Source organism: Gymnoscopelus braueri (genome assembly GCF_963280865.1).
Source record: "Gymnoscopelus braueri genome assembly, chromosome: 14".
NCBI lineage: Eukaryota > Metazoa > Chordata > Actinopteri > Myctophiformes > Myctophidae > Gymnoscopelus > Gymnoscopelus braueri.
This window is the reverse complement of record NC_137619.1, coordinates 46,844,951-46,868,012: the sequence shown is the minus strand read 5'-3', so window position 1 is coordinate 46,868,012 and position 23,062 is coordinate 46,844,951. Positions and strand designations below refer to the sequence as shown.

Below are 23,062 nucleotides of genomic sequence, written 5' to 3'. Positions count from 1 at the left end.
TCGATGGTCTTGAAGGGCGGATCCAAACCCAGCCGGCGGATTCCTCCGGCGCTTCCTATTGCTTCACCAATCTATGTCCCCGCCTCCCCTCCCCTCCCCCCCCGGCCTGTGCACGGAGCACGCTGACGTCACCAAATTTGGAGCGACGCCCCTCTGCACTCTGATTGGTTAGGAGATAACAAGGTCCTAAGATCAGTGTTCCTGCATGGTTCGCCCAGGCTTTTTTCTTTTGAAACAAAAAAAAAAGGCATGGGTTTCCGAGGCTATCCGCCGGGAAACAGGGTCAGCCTTCCAACTCGGACCAGCTGTTAACAGAAAAAATAAAATAATAATGCTGGGAAGTCACATTGTGACTGGAAGGGGTTCTGCACAAAAGTCTACATGGGACTTCTAGGCAGTGAGACTGTTGTGTTGTCCAGTCTGATCTCTCATCACACGTGCATAGAGCTAAATGTACTTTGTATGTTTGTGTCCAGGGGATCTGTTTGGGGCCCACTTCCCAACATTATTATTTTATTTTTTCTGTTTCTTTGTGTCCAGGGGATCTGTTTGGGGCCCACTTCCCAGCATTATTATTTTCTTTTTTCTGTTAACAGCTGGTCCGAATTGGAAGGCGGACCCTGTTTCCCGTCGGAAGACTGTTCCTCCCGCTGTTTCTGACCCCTAACCCTGAGGTGGCTTTTGCCCCAGATGCTGTTGGTGTGTATTTTATTAGCACAAAGCAATACGTTCAGCAAAACTCAATTAGTTTTTTGCCAGAATAATCGGTATCAACACACTAGTTCACATTGTAAACTTTTTTTGCGAGGAGCCAGCGAACCTAAAAGTAACCTTTTAGGTTCGAGGAACCAGCGAACCTAAAAGTAACTTGTACTTTTTAGCCTGCCTAGAAATTTACTCGAGTAAAAGTAAAATATTTGTCTTGGAAATTTACTCGAGTAAGAGTAATAAGAATCAAAGAAATCTAATACTCAAGTAAAGTACAGATCCTCAGAATATGTACTTAAGTACAGTACTCAAGTAAATTTACTCAGTTACTGTCCACCTCTGACAACAGATAGAATATAAACAGTGACCCCTCCAGTGGCAATTTACTGGCGTAAATTTAACTCAGAGACCATATTTCCTGTGTACCAAGATCACTTTTGGGTGTTTTTGTTACTCCGAGAGCGAGAGGGTACAAACAAATGGATCCATGTATTTGTACCCTCTTGCTCTCGGAGTAACAAAAACACCCAAAGGTGCTTTTTAAAGGTTCTATGACATTCATTTTCACTTTTTTTTTTTATTATGTTTTTTGGGGGGTTTTATGACCTCAATTACACCCAAAAAAATGTCTGTGGTCTGGGGTTTTCTGAATAATTAGGCTGAAAAGTAATCTGAGCTTGGCCCTTCGGCAGTGAGGTCACTGCCGATTAATCCCGCCCACTCTCCTCTTCGCCCCTCCCCTCCCCTATCCTTTCCTTTGGGGGGGGGCGGAGCAGAGGCGATGATTGACAGGCAAAATCCCTCACCAGCGACACCCGCAGGCAAAGATTTATTTTTTCTTTGCCGTTGAGAAGGCTTTAGAAATGTGAGAGAAAAACACCTGCCATGGATCAATGGAGTGGAATTTTTTGTTAAAACTTTCTATACACGTTTGAAGGACCATGACAAAGACTTTTAATGTGTGGTAAAACTGAACGTCATGAAACCTTTAAAGCCACCCGCTCATATTGAACATAATTCCTGCTACAGTATATAAGAAAATAGTCTATGAACAGCTAAATCAGTTGGTGTGCCTCTGCACAGGCTTGTGTGTGTGTTGTCTCTATGTGATTGCTGCTTGTTCTCGTTCGGTTGAAGCTGTGTGTGTAGTTAAGTGGCCATCTTTGACATCTTTTCCGCGTTGGTCACGACTAAAAATCATATTTTTTTTGGTTGGCCAATGTGTGACCCCAACGGCACCTTCCCGCGACCCCACTTTGGGTCTCGACCCATAGTTTGAGAACTGCTGCTATAGAGTGTTTGTTCAGTAACAGTGGCCTAGCTCCAGCTCTCTATTAAACAGATAATAGCTACATTTTAATTAGCTTACAGTTGAGCCCCCCTCTCCCCCTGAAAGATTTGCCAGGAGCCACCACTGGTTATTGTCTCCGCCAGGCCAAAAGTCATGGCCGAGACTAAATCTGTGCGTGTTTGTGTGTGTGTGAGTGAGTGTCCCCACATATTTCAAGAACCATGCGACCGATTGCGACTCTGCGTGCGTATCGCCGAGGACCCGAGGGAGTGATGCGCCGAGTGGGAAGTCAGTCGGATCGGCGCTTGTCCCAAAAATATTGATAAATCCGCAAATCTCCATATATGGAGTACATCATGATGTCATTAATCTGAGTTCCCAGAAGTTTTCGCCTGCTCTGGCGAGGAACTTCTGGGCCAGAGCCCTGGTATTTGTGGGCGGGATGTAGCTTACGCTCAGAATCTGAGCGGACACGCCTCTTACCGGTCTGACTCGTCTAAAAAGTCCGACGAGAGGCAAACAGCAGTACACAACAATGGCGGCCGCAATTTCTCAAGGGGAAATTGCTTCCCGTCGATCCTATTTAGATGTAGCACCCACTGCATGTGGATCCCGCCCCCTTTTCTTCATTGGCTGTTGATTTGAATCACAACGCAGTGGCCGTGCCCCTGCTGTCCAAGCTCCGACGCAATGCCTCCCAGACTATGATGTCATCAATATGATGTCAGCCCTGATGACATATGGCCCGAACTCCATATTTGGGCATAGCTGACACGGAACTTATTATGGGCATTAAATGGGACACAGAGATTTCCATTTCTGGACAAAAAAAGGGATACAGACAGACAGACAGACGGGCAAAACTGGTATTGCATTACCGTCAGTGGTGGAAAGTAACCAAGTACATTTACTTAAGTTACTTAAGCAATTTTTAGGTATTTGTCCTTTACTTGAGTATTTCCAATTTCCTATACTTTTACTACTCCACTACATCTCAGAGGCAAATATTGTACTTTTACTCCACTACAATTATTTGGAAATTTCAGTTACTAGTTACTTTGCAGATATAAATTATGATATTATGAAACATACATTAACCACTTTAGCCCTGTTTTATACGTAGGCTATTTGAAAATAGCAGACCTACAAGCTCACAACGCGTCGTATCGCGATTCGATAGTTGGATTTATTCACTAGTGTAGACAAGCATATAAGCCTATTATCCAATTATGATCAGTTCTGATTGATATCACTGCTGAGTCCTGTACCAGTGTGAGTAGTCTAATATAATGGACATAGGGACTAATTATCTCAAGGCAATGTGGAGGTCCATCAATCAGAAACCACTTGCTCAAATGACTCATGTTCAATCTTTATTCAAGTTTAATTGCCTGGTATAATTAATGTGGCATGTGAAGGCATGAGTATTGTGTATGATAATGAAGGCAAAAAAACAATATATAGGCTACATGCCATGTTCTGGTAGGTATATCATATGTGTGCATTTATGTGTGTGTGTAGTATAGGCATGTATAAAAGGTCAGTGAAGTCACTACAGTTTACTTGAATTGTCATTTGTTGAATAGGAAAAGTTACATGAGATAAACCGTATTATACATTTGAAAACTTGTGAAATGGGACATTCTGCATAATGAATACTTTTACTTTTGGTACTTTCAGTACATTTTCATGCCAATACTTTTGTACTTTTACTCAAGTACATTTTGAATTCCGGACTTTTACTTGTAACAGAGTATTTCTATATTGCAGTATTGATACTTTTAAAAATGAGTACTTTTTCCACCACTGCATGGGGGCGTGTCTGTGTTGTGTTGTCACTCAATGCACCTTCACTACTACTGTACCTGGCTGGCTTCTCTCTCACCACCTCAGCACCTCAGCCCTATATTTTGGGCATTTGAAAATAGCAGATCTACAAGAGTCACAATGCGTCGCGAAGCGATGCATTGTGAGCTTGTATTTCTGCTATTTTCAAAATATTTTTTTCATTACATTTTGGACCTATGAAATTGGACATCTGCACAATCAGTACAATACATTTTAGTACTAAGTATATTTTGACGCCGATACTTCAGTACTTTTACTCAAGTACATTTTTGAATACGGGACTTCTTGTAACTGAGTACCCTAGATCTTGCAGTATTGATACTTTTACCCAAAAGTACAAAACATGAGTACTTTTTTCCCACCACTGCGACACAGACAGCCAGCCAGCCCAGCGCTTCTCCAATGGACACAGACAGGACTGCAGCAGATATATAGGAGATTATGAGGATTTAATGTTGACCGTGAGGGATTAACGGTTACAGCAGCGTTACTTATACCAGACAGACACAGAGACACGATCAAATAGCAATGTTTACTGATCGATGTAGCCTTTGCTGTTTAGGCTGTATATAGTTGCTGTTGTTTTAAGGGAAACGACCCAGCATCTTGCAGGAAAAGGTGAGAGAACGCCTCTATAGCCTTTAGTTAACTGTATGCGAGGAGGAACACAAGTAGATCGAGAATATTATAGATCTTGCAGCGCGATCACTTTTGAATTGCGATGCGCGTTTACTGTGTGGCTGATCACTGTCTCCTCCTCCACTGAGAGACACACAGGCCGGCCCGTTATAACCTTGATCTGTTCGGCGGTGGAGAAAGTAGCCTACTCACATGTTTTACTTAAGTAAAGGGGTAACAGGGTAGGTGCCGGTGGGTACTTGGGACATCTGGGCACCTCGATGTAAAATTGGCTATTTTGTCCAAAATGTTAAAAAAAATATATATATATTTGAAAAGGGGTCAAAAGTAAATTATACATGATTAAAAGATGCTTAGACATCTGACAATATTTCTACAATTGCTACAAAACCTGTATATACATCAGTTATACTTTACATTACTTAAGACCATTTTTCAAATATATATATATATTTTTGGACAAAATAGCCAATTTTACATCGAGGTGCCCAGATGTCCCTAGTGCCCACCTAGCCTATCCAAGTAAAAGTAGCAATACTGCAATGTAGAAATACTAATGTTAAGTAAATGTTACTAATGTTTTCTAATGTTAAAGTTAAAGTTGGGAATTCTAAATTTACAAAAGTAATTGGCACCAATCAATGTACTTGAAGTACCAAAAGCCTTCTCCCAATGTCCCAAATGTATACAAATCTTTTGAAAATAGCAGATCTACAAGCTCACATGTGCATTGTGAGCTTGTAGATCTGCTATTTTCAAATGGCCTAAATGTATATAGGACTGAAGTGGCTAAGTGTTTTGTAATAATAATCAAATTCTACAAAGTAACTAGTAACTATACGTTTTCAAATAATTGTAGTGGAGTATAAGTATAATATTTGCCTCTGAGATGTAGTGGAGTAAAAGTAGCCTACTGAAAATTGGAAATACTCCAGTAATGTAAAAAAGAAATACCTCAAATTGTACTTAAGTACAGTACTTGAGTAAATGTACTTAGTTACTTTACACCACTGGAAATTGTGTTTGTTTTTAACCTTACAAAAACAATGAATACAATCTATACTACTCCACTATATGCATTAAAGCAGGCTATTAGAGTGCAGTGTGCTCCAGCTAACATGGCACAGCCTACAGTAGCCTACAGCTGGCTGGCCTACTGTACAGGTAGCTTCATGATAAACAGCACAGAAAATACACTGAACATATAGGAACAGCTGAATAATGACAGTTTGTTAATAATAGTTTGTTAATAATAATAATAATAATAATAATAATGTATAATATACATTATTAGACACCCCAGACCATAAGTTTATTATTATATTATAATAATAAACTTAATGTCTGGGGTGCTTTTCTGGAGTGCTTTTCTGGGTGGCCAGACACTTAACAAACAAAATAACATTAGAAAAAAAATGTCTCCTTTGCAAAATGTGTAGTCTTATGAAATGATTCGGGCTAAACTTAATTCCCCACGTTTTCATTAAAGTTGCAGAGCGGTGTATTATAAGAACTTTAAGTGGATAACGTAATATTCACTAGTAGGCCTATATATGTTGTCGCTGTATTGATTGGACAAGTGTTATGTGAAGTAGGCTAATCATTGGATTTATGTAATCAGGGTGGGCAACTTTGAGGATGGAGAGGGCCACTATATTTCCACACTCACTCCAGAGGGCCACATTGCATATATTGTCGGGCAGACACCTCTTATCTCTGTATTTTAACTATTTTCGTAAATGAATGCCGTACTTCGCCATTCTATGTCACACAAAAGTAGCAAAAGTAGCCGATCTACAAAACTCAAAACGTGTCGCAGGGTGACGCGGTTTGAGCTTGTACTGTAGATCTGCTATTTTTGCCTTTTTTGAATTGGAATCCAGATTAATTTTTTGCTATTTTTGAATTGGAATCCTGAAAAGTAACATTTGTATTTAATTTCAAATGCATTTAGTTATACTTATGTTAACTTTATGAATTTAAATACAAATACAGTGGACATAAAAAAGACAATAATATTTTAATACTAGTCATTAAGCTACTAATATAGACTGAAGTAATTAAAGCGGGTCATGTTTGCATGTTTGGAATTGTAACAGCTGAAATCAATAATATATCAGTCATCCGATATTAACCTGCGGGCCGCATTAAGTGAAGGTGGGGGCCGCATGTGGCCCCCGGGCCACCAGTTGCCCATGTATGATGTAACCTCTGTCCATCCACAAAATTCTCTCTCTCTCTGTCTCTCACTCTCACTCTCACTCTCTCCCTCTCTCTCTCTCCCTCTCTCTCCAGCCATGAGTCAGTTGCGTGTGTTAGTGGGGGTCCTGCAGGGCGGGGGTCTCCGCTGCATGCTGCGAGGGTCCGGAGGAGGAGGGCTCACCAGGCGTTGGGTGTTTGACCCCAGAAGAGGCTGCTCCTCGGAGGCTGCGGTCCCCTCAGTCCCGGCCAGCAGCTCTGGCTATGTGGAGGAGATGTACTTTGCCTGGCTGGAAGACCACAAGAATGTGCATGAGGTGACGCCACCACATCACTGATCTTAATAACAAAACAACAAAGATTCACTTATTAATAAGTGAATCTTGTTTTCTTTTCTTTCTTTCTTTTTTGCCTTTATTTAACCCGGCAAGCACTGGTGTAAAGAAACTAAGTACATTTACCCAAGTACTGCACTTAAGTACAATTCTGAGGTACTTTTACTTTACTGGAGTATTTCCAATTGTCTAATACTATTACTTCTACTCCACTACATAGAGGCAAATATTGTACTTTTACTCCACTACAATTATTTGAAAACTTTAGTTACTAGTTGCTTTGCAGATATAAATTATTACATTATAAAACATACATTAACCACTTTGGCCCTATTTTATACCTACTGTAGGCTATTTGAAAATAGCCGATCTGCTATTTTCAAACATTTTAGTACTTACTTTAAGTACATTTTGATACCAATACTTTTGTACTTTTACTCAAGTAAATTTAGAATTCCGGACTTTTCCTTGTCACAGTGTACTTCTACATTGCAGTATTGATACTTTTACTTAAGTTTGAGTACTTTTTCCACCACTGCCGGCAAGACAGATTAAGAACATATTCTACACGTGTGACCTAGCAAAGGTCAAGGCCTTCTGAGGGGAAATAAGAAATCAATTAGGTTAAAGCAAATGAAACACAAATAGTAAATCACAAAAGCACAGAGCACTATCAATAGATAAAAATACAATAAAACATAAATGTAAGCATTACTGCAGCAGCCAGATAAGATAAATAAACAGGCTAACAGCCTTGGAAGAAGCCTCTGTTTACATACTTAAACACTATTGACCGGGATCCCCCAGGGGTCTGTACTTCCCCTCTTCACCAAAAGATCTTTGCTGAAAATAACTGATCTACAAGCTCGTAGAGCTTGTAGATATGCTTTTTTTCCCCTGAATGTTGGCCTTTGCTGACATGCCCAGAATAGGGACGCGTTCAAGTGGTCAAAGTCATCCACTGATGTCAGAACTCTTAGCCAATTAAAAGCTCATAGCAGTGACTCTTGTCCAAGCCTCGCTCAGTCTTTTCTCCAGGCTTTGCTATTGCAGCTCCCTCCTTTGCTGGTCCGGTCGGTATGCTCACTCAAACCCATTTCAACTGATCCGGAATGCTGCAGCCACAGCTGGTCTTCAACCGTCTTACGTTTTCACGTCTCCCCAATAGAGCTATACTCAAGAGCAGGGGTGGGCAACTTTGATGATGGAGAGGGCCACTATACTGTATTTCCACACTCACTCCAGAGGGCCACATTGCATATACTGTCGGGCAGACACCTCTTATCTCCGTATTTTAACTTTTTTCGTAAATGAATGCGTACTTCGCCATTCTATGCCACACAAAAGTAGCAAAAATAGCCGATCTACAAGCTCAAAACGCGTCTTGAGCTTTTAGACCTATTTTTTAATTGGAATACTGAATTTGTTTTTCCTATTTTTGAATTGGAATCCTGAAAAGTTACATTTTTATTTAATTTCAAATGCATTTAGTTATACTTATGTTAACTTTTACTAGTCATTAAGCTACTAATATAGACTGAAGTAATTAAAGTGGGTCATGTTTGGAATTGTAACAGCTGTAATCAATAATATATCAGTATTCCGATATTAACCTACGGGCCGCATTAAGTGAAGGTGGGGCCGCATGTGGCCCCCGGGCCGCCAGTTGCCCATATATGCTCTAGAGTCTAGAGGATGGATAGTGTGATAACATCATGGACCCCATAGCATGCGCAGTAGTGTTCTTTTATGCGTCTTAACGTCACAAACAACCTCCATTGCTCAAGCCTGCGAGTCGAGCACATTGGCTTCGAGCCCTTTTTCCCTCGTTCGTGTTTTGGGCCCAAACCGGCCCAAACTTGCAGTACCTATTGGAAACCCTTGCCTCAAAAATCCCTCAGCCCCGGGACGGTCCTGGGGGCTTGGTCTCACCCCTTCTGCAATGCCTTCATTGGCTTCTGGTTGCTGCCAGCATCCATTTCAGAACACTGGTGGTTCTCAACCTTTTCAGGCGGTGACCCCCCAAAATAATCATATTTGAACTGGGGACCCCCCCCCCACCCTGACAAGCACTTGCAGTTGAGGAATTACATTTAGTTTGACTCAGTTCCAGATAAATTGTGAAAATATCCGATCTACGACGCCTTGCGTTGCGAGACGTTGTGAGCTTGTAGATCAGCTATTTTCAAAATGTTTGCCTCTTGCTTATATTCTGTTATGACCAGTTTTTATAGTATAGTATTTGTTGGCAGTCCTTTTTTTGGTATGAAATTGTCACTTTTACTGTGAGTGTACTCTCAGGGTTATGGGGGTCCTTGAAATTAAAAGAACCACTGATCTAGGAATAAATATTGTTTTTTTAAGTGCCTTTTACGACCTTATATGGAGTCTAGAGGCTAAGAAGTAACACATACAGAGGTAACGAAAAAGGTGTACATTTATTAACAATCAAAGTTTAGGTTACAGGAACTGAATACAAATGTCAATAGGGAAAGCGTATAACTTCAGGATGGCCAAGGCCAAAACAACAAACGGAACACTCCACCCTACCTGAAAATGAATCAAACTAAACCAGCCAAAACAAAAATGACAATCCACACTCCCTAACTAAACATAAACATGTTCAAAAAGAGTATGAAAGGAAATGGCAGCACACCCCTACCAAGCTTCCCTGGTCTGTAGCCTACTTCAAACACTAAGTATTAACACATCGTTCTACGCGAACCTAAATAACAGCGCAGCGTGCCAGTCGCGTAGATCTACGCGAAGTGGTCTTTTTTTTTTTTCTCTCTCGCAGTGACACATTTCATTGTAGCACACCGGAAACGGAAATTAATGTCAATCGAAGATTTTCGTTCCCATCCGCCGCCGCTCTAAAGCTTCCGCTAAATCGCCATTATCTCGGTGTTGTTTTTCTCCGCGCTGAACGCTGTTTAATAGAAACTGCGACTACTGCAAAATGGAATGTCGCCGATTGAAATTTTCTTCTCTGGGCCACTCACACAGCTGCCCTGTGTGTATACAAACAGTTTAACGCGTGATCATAAGGTATTTAGCGAGGTCTGTGGCGAGCTGAAAAAAACAAAAAACAAACAATAAATCGCTGGCACTGGTGAGTACATTATTATATTAAACTCTGGCATGGAATGTGTTAAAGTTACCTTAAACACCAAGCATAAGGCATGGCCTACAGATACAGTAAACAGGAATAGATGCTAGCTACAAAAAGGGTTCAGCACATGAAGATGACGGATGGCAAAAGGGCTGATGAGGAGCTTCTCCCAGGCTTTTATGCTGGCTGGGCCGATTGAGGAATGAGGCCCAGGTGTGTCTCCAGACACCACGCCACTCCTCCAATCTCCACTCCACCAAAATAGGGCACTGAAAACACTCAGAGGGTTAAAAACACAATATGAGGCCACATAGGGCCGTAACAGTGCCGCTACAAGTTAGTAAAATAATAATGTAAATAGTACAGTAAGAGTATAAAACAGTAGTGCAACTTTTCAGTAGTGCAACTGAAGCAATCAAAATATAGTACTATTATTAAATTTCATGATATCGTATCGGCATAGACTGGCATAGGCATATATACCGATACCAGCATTTTAGGCATTTATCGGCAGCTTTTTCCGATACTGGCATAGGTATCAACTCTAGTTTTCTCTGCCTGAGTTGCAGTGGTGTAAAGTAACTAAAGTACATTTACTCAAGTACTGTACTTAGAAGTAAAACTTCTACTCCACTACATATCAGAGGCGAATATTGTACTTTTACTCCACTACAATCATTTGAAAACTTTAGTTACTAGTTACTTTTCAGACCTAGGTTATTTGAAAATAGCCGATCTACAAGCTCACAACGCGTCGCGATGCGACGCGTTGTGAGCTTGTAGATCTGCTATTTTCAAACATTTTAGTACTCTTACTTTTGGTACTTTTTAAGTACATTTGGATACCAATACTTTTGTACTTTTACAAGTCAATTTTTAATTCCGGACTTTTACTTGTAACGGAGTACTTATACATTGCAGTATTGATACTTTTACTTAAGTAAAACATTTTGAGAACTTTTCCCACCACTGCTGAGTTGTAAAAGTGATGTGTGTGTCTCTCTGTCTGATGGATGTGTCCTATACAGTCCTGGGACACGTTCTTCCGGAGCGCCCAGGCTGCCGCTCCGGCTGGCCAGACGGACGAGAGCCGGCCCTCCGCCCTGCTGCAGGGCCGGGCCATGTCCCGGACCCCCGGCGCCGCCCAGAAGGTGGTGGAGGACCACCTGGCCGTGCACACGCTCATACGGGCCTATCAGGTACGAGGACTCACTTTGCCTAGAAGACCATTAACCCATTAAGACCGGGAACGCATCTGTGTCATTTTAAGATTTCTTTGGCTATTCAACAAATAGCAGATATATACAAGCTCATTGCGCGTAGATCTGCTTTTCTTTTGAAAAAATCGTGAAAATGTGTGCAAATCTTTGAATACGTATATTTTTAAGCGAACATTTGTAACTCAAATCTTTGCTTCTGGGGCTCCCTGGAACAAATCATTTTCAGATGGGGGTCCGTGGCCAAATACATATCATTTGGGGGTCCTTGACATTTTAAGAACCACTGATATAGCAAAAAAAAAAAACTCTTTAGATTTAGAATCTAGAATCTAAAAAGACATTTGTAGAATCCTCAGAAGCAAAGATTTGAGTTACAAATGTTCGCTTTAAAAAACAAAACAAAAAATAGCAGATCTACAAGTTCATATGAGCTTGTAGATCTGCTATTTTTGAATAGCCCAAAGAAATCTAAAATGACACAGATGCGTTCCCGGTCTTAATGGGTTAAAATCCCCTTCATTTGGATTCAACTTAGAAGAAACAAGTCAATTCATAATAATGAGGATTGTGGGGCCTGGGGACATCCAGGGGTCCTTAAGGCGGTTCCAACGGGTCCCAAAGCAAAATGATTGATAGTGAGGAAGCAAAATGGACCCTTACATATCTATAACGTGGATTACGTTTAGTACAGTATGATCGATCCCCTGATGGTTGCTAATCACGGAGGGTTTCACTGTGCTTCCGTGAAAAAAAGAAAAAATGTCATGGCGACCTCCCGTTCGCTTGTTATACCCAGTTGAAAATAGCATGTCTCGCTAAAAATACATTTAAACACAGGAGCCGAGATGCAGGATTTTTAAGTAATAAGTTAACCAGAAAGTGAATGGAGCAGTAAATCTTCGGATCACGTTATCTCCTGGTTCTTTGCGGAAAAACATAAATAAATAAAAAAGTTGTCATAAGTCGTCCTTGACAGTGAGTGAGTTAAGACCGGGAACGCATCTGTGTAACCACTTTAACCATTATTTTATACTTTGGCTATTCAAAAATAGCAGATATACCCGCGCTATGAGCTTGTAGATAAAAAATCGTGAACATTTTTGCAAATCTTTGAATATATATACATGTTTTAAAGCGATCCTTTTGGGGGTCTCTGGAACAACATTGAGATGGGGGTCTGCGGCCAAATACATATAATTTTGTAAAAAGAAAAAGTACATTTGTAGAATCCCCAGAATCAAAGATTTGAGTTACAAATGTTCGCTTAAAAAATATATATATATTCAAAGATGTGCACACATTTTCATGATTGTTAAAAAAAATAGCAGATCTACAAGCCCATAGTGCGGCACTCAGTGCCGCACTGTGAGCTTGTAGATCTGCTATTTTTGAATAGCCAAAGTATAAGATAATGGTTAAAGTGGTTCAAATCTAAAATGACAAATCCTAAAGGCTTAAAGCCGTATCAAGGTGGATAAATAATCAATCGCGGACGGTGTCATCCACCCAGACAAATGTTCTGTATAATACTGTAAGTACAGTAGAGCTTGTAACGGAAATGGCATCAAACAAAGTTCATCTGACTTGTCAAGAGCCCTCTCAAATTGGCAACTGGAGAGGGGCTGTGAATATTGTATGCTCCTCCGCATTAAAAGGAATCCACGATTTGTTTGTCACTGAGCATGAGGTTATGCAAATTGCCAGATTAACTCTAACCTACTTAGCCGGGGTTTGCTTTTTTGAAAATAGAATTTATCAAAGAGACTACTTAAACAAAACAGGTGGTAACGTTTCCCCTCGACCCTCTAATTAATTAGTGGCAGTATCCGAGGGATTTATTAAATTCTGTCTTTTGGCAAAGCCGTCATTTTTATTCCCATGCTTATTGCGAGCCTTCTGGGAGCGCCCGCCCGCGCGCGCGCACGCGCGCGTGCGTGCGTGTGTGTGCGTGTGCGTGTGTGTGTGTGCGCGCGCATGTGCGTGTTCGTGTTCGTGTGTGTGTGCATGTATGCGTACAGTACATGCCAGTGTGTGTGTGTGTGTGTGTGTGTGTGTGTGTGTGTGTGTGTGTGTGTGTGTGTGTGTGTATTCAGTGAACAAACATAAAGCTACACTCCCAAGGGGCTTCTTCTTCTCTCGGTATAAAGACGACCTTTCCTTTTGAGTGTGTTCTGTTTATAGGCCTATATACTGTAGAACCATAAAATGAACTTGTCACTGTCATGTCTCCCTGTGTCACTCTCCGCTTGCCTGCCACCCTCCTCCTTACATCTCCACCTCGTCCATCTGTCTGTTTGTTTGTTGAGCTGGCCATAGCCAGTGGTGGAAAGTAACTAAGTACATTTACTTAAGTACTTTACTTAAGTACAATTTTGAGGTATTCTTACTTTACTGGAGTATTTCCAATTTTCAATACTTTTACTTCTACTCCACTACATCTCGGATCCAAACATTGTACTTTTTCTCCACTGCATTTCTTTGAAAACTTTAGTTACTAGTTACTTTGTAGATTTTGATTATTATTACAAATCATACATTAACCACTTCAGCCCTATACACATTTCGGCCATTTGAAAATAGCCGATCTACAAGCTCACAATGCGTCGCGATGCAACGCATTGTGAGCTTGTAGATCTGCTATTTTCAAATGTTGTTTATACATTTGAAAACTTGAAATGGGACAATTCTGCATAATGAGTCACGCACAATGAGCCACAGGGGTCAATTCTGCTTTGACCCCCGTGGCTTGTTCAGTATACACGTACAGTACAGTAGGTGGCCAGTGACTTTGGCCATTTTCCTTCCACACCTCCTGCACGGAGCGCGTGACCCGAGATGATGTTGGTTCGAATCCAGCACACAACACCACTGGCTTTGATAATGTGGATTGTGGAAGTTAAATGGTGGATTTTTGGATATTGGACTCTATTAGGGGTGGGACGATATATCGATATCGCGATATATCGCGATACTTTCTCCCGCGATAACTAATCGATATACTGCCGAAAAATATCGATATTATTATTATTATTATTATTATTATTTATTTTTTTAGTTTGTGATACGTTGTTTTTCCTACTCTGTATTTGTGTAATGATGATTTTGAACTGTTTGGTGCTATTTTATGTGTTTATGAATTGAATACAAGGACTATCGTGATATATCGTTGGTGAAATTTCATGCAATATATCGTGATATTGCAATATATCGATATTTTCAGATATCGTGATATATCGTTGGTGAAATTTCTCGCAATATATATTGAATATCGTGATATCGGAATATATCGAATATCGTCGAATATCGTGATATATATTGTTATCGTGGGCCTAATATCGTGATATATATCGTATCGTGAGGTACCCATATCGTCCCACCCCTAGACTCTATATGAACAAACTTGTTATATCAACAAAACGCATCGCATTCTGTTTGTGTGACATGCATGAAGCAAAGGTTTTTGAAATTGACCCTGGCCAAAGTCACTGGCCACATACTGTAGTAGAAGTGTCGCTGAGCAAGGCACTCCCCTTCTGAAGCTGTATAAGCAGTTTCCCCTTCCCCAGGAACCAGAAAATAAACCCTGTCCCCCCTCCCCCCTGTGTGTGTGCGCACGTGTGTGTGTGTGTGTGTAGATCCGTGGTCACCACGCTGCTCAGCTGGATCCTCTGGGGATCCTGGAAGCTGACCTGGACTCCTTCGTTCCCTCGGACCTCATCACCAACCTCAACAAACTGGGTAGGCCTCTCTACGTACAGTGCATACTAGACACACTGGCAGTGGTGGAAAGTAACTAAGTACATTTACTTAAGTACTGTACTTAAGTACAATTTTGAGGTATTTGTACTTTACTTGAGTATTTCCAATTTCCAATACTTTTACTTCTACTCCACTACATCTCAGAGGCAAATATTGTACTTTTACTCCACTACAATTATTTGAAAACTTTAGTTACTAGTTAATTTTCAGACACTAAATTATGATTTAGAAACACACATTAACCACTTTAGCCCTATTTTATACCTAGGCTATTTGAAAATAGCAGATCTACAAACTCCCAACGCGTCGCGATGCGACGCGTTGGGAGTTTGTAGATCTGCTATTTTCAAACATTTTAGTACGTTTACTTTTAGTACTTTAAGTACATTTTGATGCAAATACTTTTGTACTTTTACTCAAGTAAATTTTTTATTCTGGACTTTTACTTGTAACAGAGTGTTTCTATATTGCAGTATTGATACTTTTACTTAAGGAAAGAATTTGAGTACTTTTTGAGGGCGTTCAATGTGCGCAAGAACCCACAGATAATGTTTTTCTTCATAATCCTGCCTTTTAATCAAACCAACGTTAATTGTGCTTGTTTACATAGTGTGAGTGTTAACTCATACAGGCCCTGCATGGCTTCACCTTGCCTTTATTATTTTACACCTCATGGGACTTATTTTACACCTCATGGGAAGATGTTTGCATCTTTAGTCATTAATTACATAATAGTACTGTACCTATCCCAAGGCACATGGCTTTTTTTTCTCCACACAGGCAGCGTGTATGCAGATGAGCTTATATACCACCTATAGGGGTCCTTCCTTATAATTAACTCAGAGTACGTTTGAGTTATAAGGGTGTCATGGTTGTCATGCCGTTTTCCTATATTTTCTGGTAACGGCTAAAAAGTACGGGATTGCCAGGCAGGGCGAAGTATGGCGGATGGATTGCCACCCAGGCCGTTACGGTAGCCATAAAGGCCTGCCTGGACCCACATATGCTGGCCAACGGGGCCCTGGTAAAGCTAGGTGGACCAATCAATCATTCGCTTAGTGGATAAACTTGATTACAGAAACATTTATGAAAAACATGCCATTTTCCTGATATTACAATCCAGAGCTCCATAGCACATTTATTTGGTTTGCCATAACAATATTTTATCGGCAGCTTTTTTTTTAACATCCTCTCAGATGCAGGCTTGCCAGGCTAACCAGATGTTGGTTTATATATATGGTTTATATATTTGTATACTGTCGCTGTCGGCCAGAACAAATTTTTTTTTCAACCAGAAATCAGCTATCTTTTTTTTTATAAATCAGTGCTATTGAACACCCGTTACGTCTGTGTGTGGGTTTTACAAATATTGAACCGATGAAAAGTATTAAAAAGTGGGCTCCGGTGTAGCCTGGCAGCGTGTTGAATTCCGGACTTTCACTTTCACTGTAACAGAGTACTTTTACACTGCAGTATTGATACTTTTACTTAAGTAAAACATTTGAGAACTTTTTCCACCCCTGGTATAAAGTCACCGTACCGACTTTGACGAGGCAGCATTGTGTTGCTCTAAAAACATGTTTCTTTTTTAATTTCCCTGAAAAAGTTCATATTTTGGACATGGCTGGTTTCTGCCTGACAGCAGAGAGATATATACGTATATATAAGTACAGCTCTGTGAAGCACCCAGACCCTAGCCTAGCCCGTGGGTTCAGGTTGGCCAAACATAATGTTGCCATTAATCTCAGACCTAGCATGCTGTCATTCTCCATTTCATTTAGCGCACTGAGGGTCGCAGGATGCCGGGCGGCTAACGTTACCGATCGAAGGCTAGAGTAATAGCTACTAGAGAGAGAGAGAGAGAGAGAGAGAGAGAGAGAGAGAGAGAGAGAGAGAGAGAGAGAGAGAGAGAGAGAGAGAGAGAGAGAGAGAGAGAGAGAGAGAGAGAGAGAGAGAGAGAGAGAGAGAGAGAGAGAGAGAGAGAGAGAGAGAGAGAGACTTATCTGTGGTTGCTGCCGGTTGTTTGCTATCTAAGATCAGTGTTTGTCAGTGCAGGACATGCAGTGGTGTAAAGTAACTAAGTACATTTACTCAAGTACTGTGCTTGAGTAAAATGTTTAGGTATTTTCACTTTACTGGAGTATTTCCAATTTCCAATACTTTTGCTTCTACTCCACTACATTTCAAAGGCAAATATTGTACTTTTACTCCACGACAATTATTTGAAAACTTTAGTTACTAGTTACTTTACAGATATAAATGATTACATTATAAAACATACATTAACCACCTCTGCCCTATTTTATACATAGGCTATGTGAAAATAGCCGATCTACAAGCTCGATGCGACGCGTTGTGAGCTTGTAGATCTGCTATTTTCAAATATTTTAGTACTTTTACTTGTGGTACTTTAAGTACATTTTGATGCCAATACTTCTGTACTTTGACTCAAGTAAACTTTGAATTCTGGACTTGTACTGGTAACAGAGTATTTCTATATTGCAGTATTGGTACTTTTACTCAAGTAAAGAATTTGAGTACTTTTTCCACCACTGATTGTCACCAGGGCTATAAGCCTCCCTAATGAAAGCTAATGACGTTCGTAGTAGCACCATATTTGGTCAGGTGGTGAATCTACGCCCGGCTCTATTCTCAGCCCCAGTCGTCCATGCTGTGTGGGTAATGTGATTTGCACCTGACTGTCTCCTCTTGTGTTGCCTTGGGATGTTGAGCTTGACCAGCTACCTCTCAGGTGGGGCTCGGTCAAGCAGAGAAACCTATACAGAGGCCGTGGATATGGGTGCTGTTAACTGTCCAGAAGCACATCACAATTTAATACAAGTTTAAAAAACATATGCTCTGGAAGTCATTTTAACTTGTAATCAGGGAGCGTATGATTTGGTTAAAGAGGAACTCCTGGTATGGTTCTGTTGAGAGGATGACATGTGAGACAGAACACTTCCAAATGTGTTGTCTGTGAGTCCAGACCTTGCACTGGAGAATCACCCAGAGTTCTACATACAGTAGGCTGGCTTTCCAGCACGAGCTCTAGCACACTGGGACAGAGAACACATTGGGACCAAGGGCCCACCATCCACCTTTGAAATTGAGTCTACATAGGAAGTGACAGTTCATATGAATGGCCTGTAGTTTTGCTGTTTTACCCCTGCTGGTGTTCAGAAGAAATAACTCTCAATGCAAGTGGATGGGTTTTTGCCGAACTTTAGACTTGATGTTATTACCTTAATAAACATTGTCATAAATACTATATGCTTCCAGTCGCTAGTTTAAAGTCTTCTTTCAATCACCATGATATGCGTTTTGGTAAACTATGGTCCCATTTATATTAAAATTGATGATAAAGTAGGATATGCTCTAGGGGGGCGTGGCTACCTTGTGATGCTTTGATTGGCAAGCTACACAACCAATAGCATTCATTCCCCACCCCTGCTCTGGTCCCAACCAATAGCATTCATTCCCCACCCCTGCTCTGGTCCCAACCAATAGCATTCATTTCCGGTTGCTTAGGATATGATGCTATATAGAAAGATGGTGGATTTGAAATTGCTGAAAAATAGGCTTCATTTACGGTCTTTGGGCGTAACGCATTCTTTTTTACAGTCTATGATTGGGACACAGGGCAGATTGGGACGTTTTATGCCACATCTTAACATCTTACAATAAAACGATAGGATTAACCTCGCCTTCTGAATCCATTATCGTTTATTTAGCATTTCCCGACGATTATTGGTTTATGTCGGCACATTTAAAAGATACTGGCTGTAGCTGACAAGCATAAAACGTATTGGATAAAACAAACAATGTTCAATGGAATTTCCCAAATCAGGAAAATGTCGCTTGTCCGGAGGGTTAAGACGAAAATCATTCACTTTTTCATAAAAGCATGAAACTTGGTACACTTGTACAGTTTGGGCCCCTGAACATTTTCAGATATGGAGCCATCGCAAAAACGCCCCCTGGTGGCCATGGAGGCCATTTTACTTTCCGCCATAACCAAATAATGTATTTTGCATCATAACTCTTGAACCAAACATGATAATACAGAATAGGTGATGTCTACATGTATGTTTTGATGGTCAATGATTACAATAATATCATGTACAACATCATAAACTGTTCAGGTGAATAGGTAATGGTCAATTCAATCACGTTGTTTGTGTCCAGGTAGCTCAGTTAGTAGAGCACTCGCCTTTGGATCACAAGGTTCTGGGTTTGATCCCGAAGAACCTCAGCGTATGAGTAGCATGGCTTGGGTAACTAAGACGTGCATTAAGTACTGAGAGATGATGGTAGGTGTTGCACTCCACATCAGCAATCCAGGGGTCTAGCACATTGAATTGGGAATAGACACCCTCATTCTCAGCCAATACCGATGATAAGCCACTCTTACTTAGTCAGTGATGTTGAAAAAAGGAAATCACAATATCTAACACACATAGAGTTAACTTTTTAAAAGGTTGTTGGGTACTCTTTCTCCAAGGGCCCTGTGTTCAACTGTGTGCTATGTTCCTAGAACATTCCCAAACATTCAAACATCCTTTCTTATTTTCTGATATAAAAGTTAATATTATGTACAATTATGTTTGGACAGAATTTGTTTCAAATTACATGTGCTTTGCTAACATACATTATCTGGTGTGCTATATCATAGAGGGGTGGCTCTGACCCCAGACAGAGCCCAGGCAGAGTGAGTGAGGGATTGGTGGGGTAGGTGAGTGAGGTGTGGTTGTATAGGGGTGTGATAGAGGTGCATTGATACCCCAGGAGCAGGGATGTGTGAGTGGGAGGTGGAGGTACTGTATGGAGGTTAGTAAGGTACAGTAGATAGAGGTTCTCCCTTTTTTTACTATTTTCAAAATATTTTTGAAATACCGGCAGTTCAAATAGCCGATCTACAAGCTCTCAACGTGCCAATGTAGATCGGCTGGTTGGACTATTTTGAATTTTATTTATGGCTAATACATTTAGGCATAAGGGGGTAAGGAAAGATAGGGCCCAGAGCATGCATGACACAACTGGTCCCTTATGTTTCAAGGCAGCCATCATTGTCATCACCAATTTGCTTACTGGCCCCAGGTTTAAGCTGGGTGTCCCAAGTCCATGACAAATATCTCGAAAACACTAAAACGTCACGGTTTTCAACATTCACTACCAAATTGTCCCGTTAAAATAATACTTGTTTTGTGTGCTTACATAGATGTTTATCATGTTATAATCTATTATGTTGAAAGGTGCAGTCACTAAGTGCTAAAATAATTGTTCCCCATCCTGATGAAACACCAGGTATGAAAAGATTCAAAGAAATTATAGATCACAATTTATAAAATTCTGTGTTATTCCATTGTAATTTCAGCGTTTATAAATTATTTTATATACTGATTTTATATTGTTTTATCTCATATGATTATCATGCTGATTTTTTTTATTATCTTACTTTATTGCACTTTGTAACCTGATCAAATTCATTATCATTACATCCACAGCATTGCGGTGATAATGATACAAATATTTACATATTTGTAAATGGAAGCATACAGTATATATAGCTTATATCTGTTGCCAGAACCATTATAATAGTTTTACGCTTTTCAAAAACAAAACAAAAACAGACTTAATTGGAAGGATTCACATATTTTTTGTTAATTAAAGTTAAAAGTTTAAAGTTAAAGGGATACTTCACTTTAGGGCCGGGGACACATTTAAAAAAAATATTAAAAATAAATGAAAAAAGTTATGGAAAATTCATGGCCCCCTCACGCATTAGAGTGTCCTACTAATGCGTGAGGGGGCCATGAATTTTCCATAACTTTTTTCATTTATTTTTAATATTTTTTTTAAATGTGTCCCCGGCCCGAGAGTGAAGTATCCCTTTAATGTAGCCACTGCCACCTTCCTATGACTCCATTTGGGGTCCTAACCCACATTTTGAGAACCTCTGTTTTATATGGTATCACTGTGATCCTTAACCATCAAAACATGTGTGTAGACATCACCTATTCTGTTTTATCATGTTTGGTTTAGGAGATATGATGCAAAATACGTCATTTGGTAATGGCGGAAAGTAAAATGGCCGCCATCGCCACCAGGAGGCGTTTTCGCGATGGCTCCATATCTGAAAATGTTCAGGGCCCCAAACTGTACAAGTGTACCAAGTGTCATGCTTTTATGAAAAAGTGAACGATTCACCCAAAATTTCGTCTCATTCCTCCGGACTATTGGTAACCTTGACCCCCACAGTCCATCTATGATCCATACACTTCATGCCTCTGCTGGCCACTTGAACTATTTAGTCCTGAAGACACATTAAAGGATTAGTTCACCCAAAAAATTGCTTATTTTCTATCAATTGCACACCCAATGAAGCCTTGAATGATTTTTAAAAAGTTTTTGTCGCATTCCTAAGCTAATAATTTGATTCCTGTGTCCTACCGGCTAATGTATCCGGTAGGAGACACAAAGTAGATTATTTGTGTCTCCTACCGGAAATACACCCAGTCATCAAATTATTGGCTTAGGAATGCGACAAAAACAAAAACAAATCCATGAATTCAAGGCTTCATGGGGTGAAGAAAATTATTGATAGAAAATGTATAGAAAATAAGTAATTTTTTGGGTGAACTACTCATTTAACGCATATTGCTATTAATATAAAATGCTATTTTTGTGTGACATAGAATACAGTATATGCAATGTGGCCCTCTGGGTTGAGTGTGGAAATATAGTGGCATCAAAGTTGACCACCCCTGCATTAACGCAAGGTTTTCTTGCGTTAGGGTGTCCATGAACACTGTGTAGATAGGCCTACTAGTGAAATGTAACATTGGTGCATGCTTGCTTTACCTTGTAAATCTCAGTTTAAAAGTCCCTCTGGGCTCAACATTAAGTCTCCAAAGTCCACAGCACACATGCACTGGCTCGCCAGAAGATAATTTAGTTCGCTGACTAATACTTGGGAGGCATCGATTACTCCCAAGAGCTGGTGGAAGCGCTATACTCTGCCAGGCACTAAACGCTGCCTTTGCACATAAATATCAGGGGGAAGAATACCTTATGTGTCCCCCAGTGAGCCATGTGTACAGTTTGGGGAGCAATAATTTGATTTCACTGTCCTTTTAATGTGTCGATGTCTCCAAAAATGGTTGATATAATAACCGGCCGTTCAATATTTTACATCAACGATTGACATGTGAGCTGTCCCCCACATGTGACTATCCAGGGCCAGTGGTGTAAAGTAACAAGTACATTTACTCAAGTACTGTACTTAAGTACAATTTTGAGGTACTTCTACTTTACTGGAGTATTTCCAATTGTCTATACTTATCCACTACATCTCAGAGGAAAATATTGTACTTTTACTCCACTACAATATTTGAAAACTTTAGTTACTAGTTGCTTACAAACATACATTAACCACTTCAGCCCTATTTTATACATAGGCTATTTGAAAATAGCCGATCTACAAGCTCACAACGCGTCGCACCACGACGCGTTGTGAGCTTGTAGATCTGCTATTTTCAAACATTTTAGTACATTTTGATACCAATACTTTTGTTCTTTTACTCAAGTAAATTTTGAATTTCTGATTTTTACTTGTAACAGAGTATTTCTACATTGCAGTATTGATACCTTTACTTAAGTAAAACATTTGCGTACTTTTTTCCACCCCTGTCCAGGGCTCTACGGTCTGGATGAGACCGACTTGGACAAGACCTTCCAGCTGCCTCTCACCACCTTCATTGGAGGAGAGGAGCCCACTCTACCCCTGAGAGAGATCATACGCCAACTAGAGGTAGCTTGAGTGTCTGCGTCTGTGTGTGTGTTTGTGTGTGTTTGTGTGTTTGTTTGTGTGTGTGTGTGTGTGTGTGTGTGTGTGTGTGTGTGTGTGTGTGTGTGTGTGCGTGTGCGTGTGCGTGTGTGCATGTGCATGTGC

The 23,062-nt window shown here is 40.4% G+C and overlaps 1 protein-coding gene across 2 annotated transcripts in view; it reads left to right on the top strand.

The window, feature by feature from the left end:
* Nucleotides 1–6,783: 6,783 nt before the first annotated feature.
* The window catches only part of ogdhl (oxoglutarate dehydrogenase L), a gene marked incomplete at both ends in the record, with an annotated part of 55,678 nt that continues 39,399 nt past the window's right edge, over nucleotides 6,784–23,062 (top strand). The window contains 4 exons of one of the 2 annotated variants that reach the window (XM_080450104.1): nucleotides 6,784–7,002; nucleotides 11,161–11,331; nucleotides 14,988–15,090; nucleotides 22,806–22,921. In XM_080450104.1, the coding sequence (XP_080306230.1) occupies nucleotides 6,784–7,002; nucleotides 11,161–11,331; nucleotides 14,988–15,090; nucleotides 22,806–22,921 (609 nt within the window). The remainder of the gene's footprint in view (nucleotides 7,003–11,160; nucleotides 11,332–14,987; nucleotides 15,091–22,805; nucleotides 22,922–23,062) is intronic. The other variant, XM_080450105.1, reaches the window with a different exon arrangement.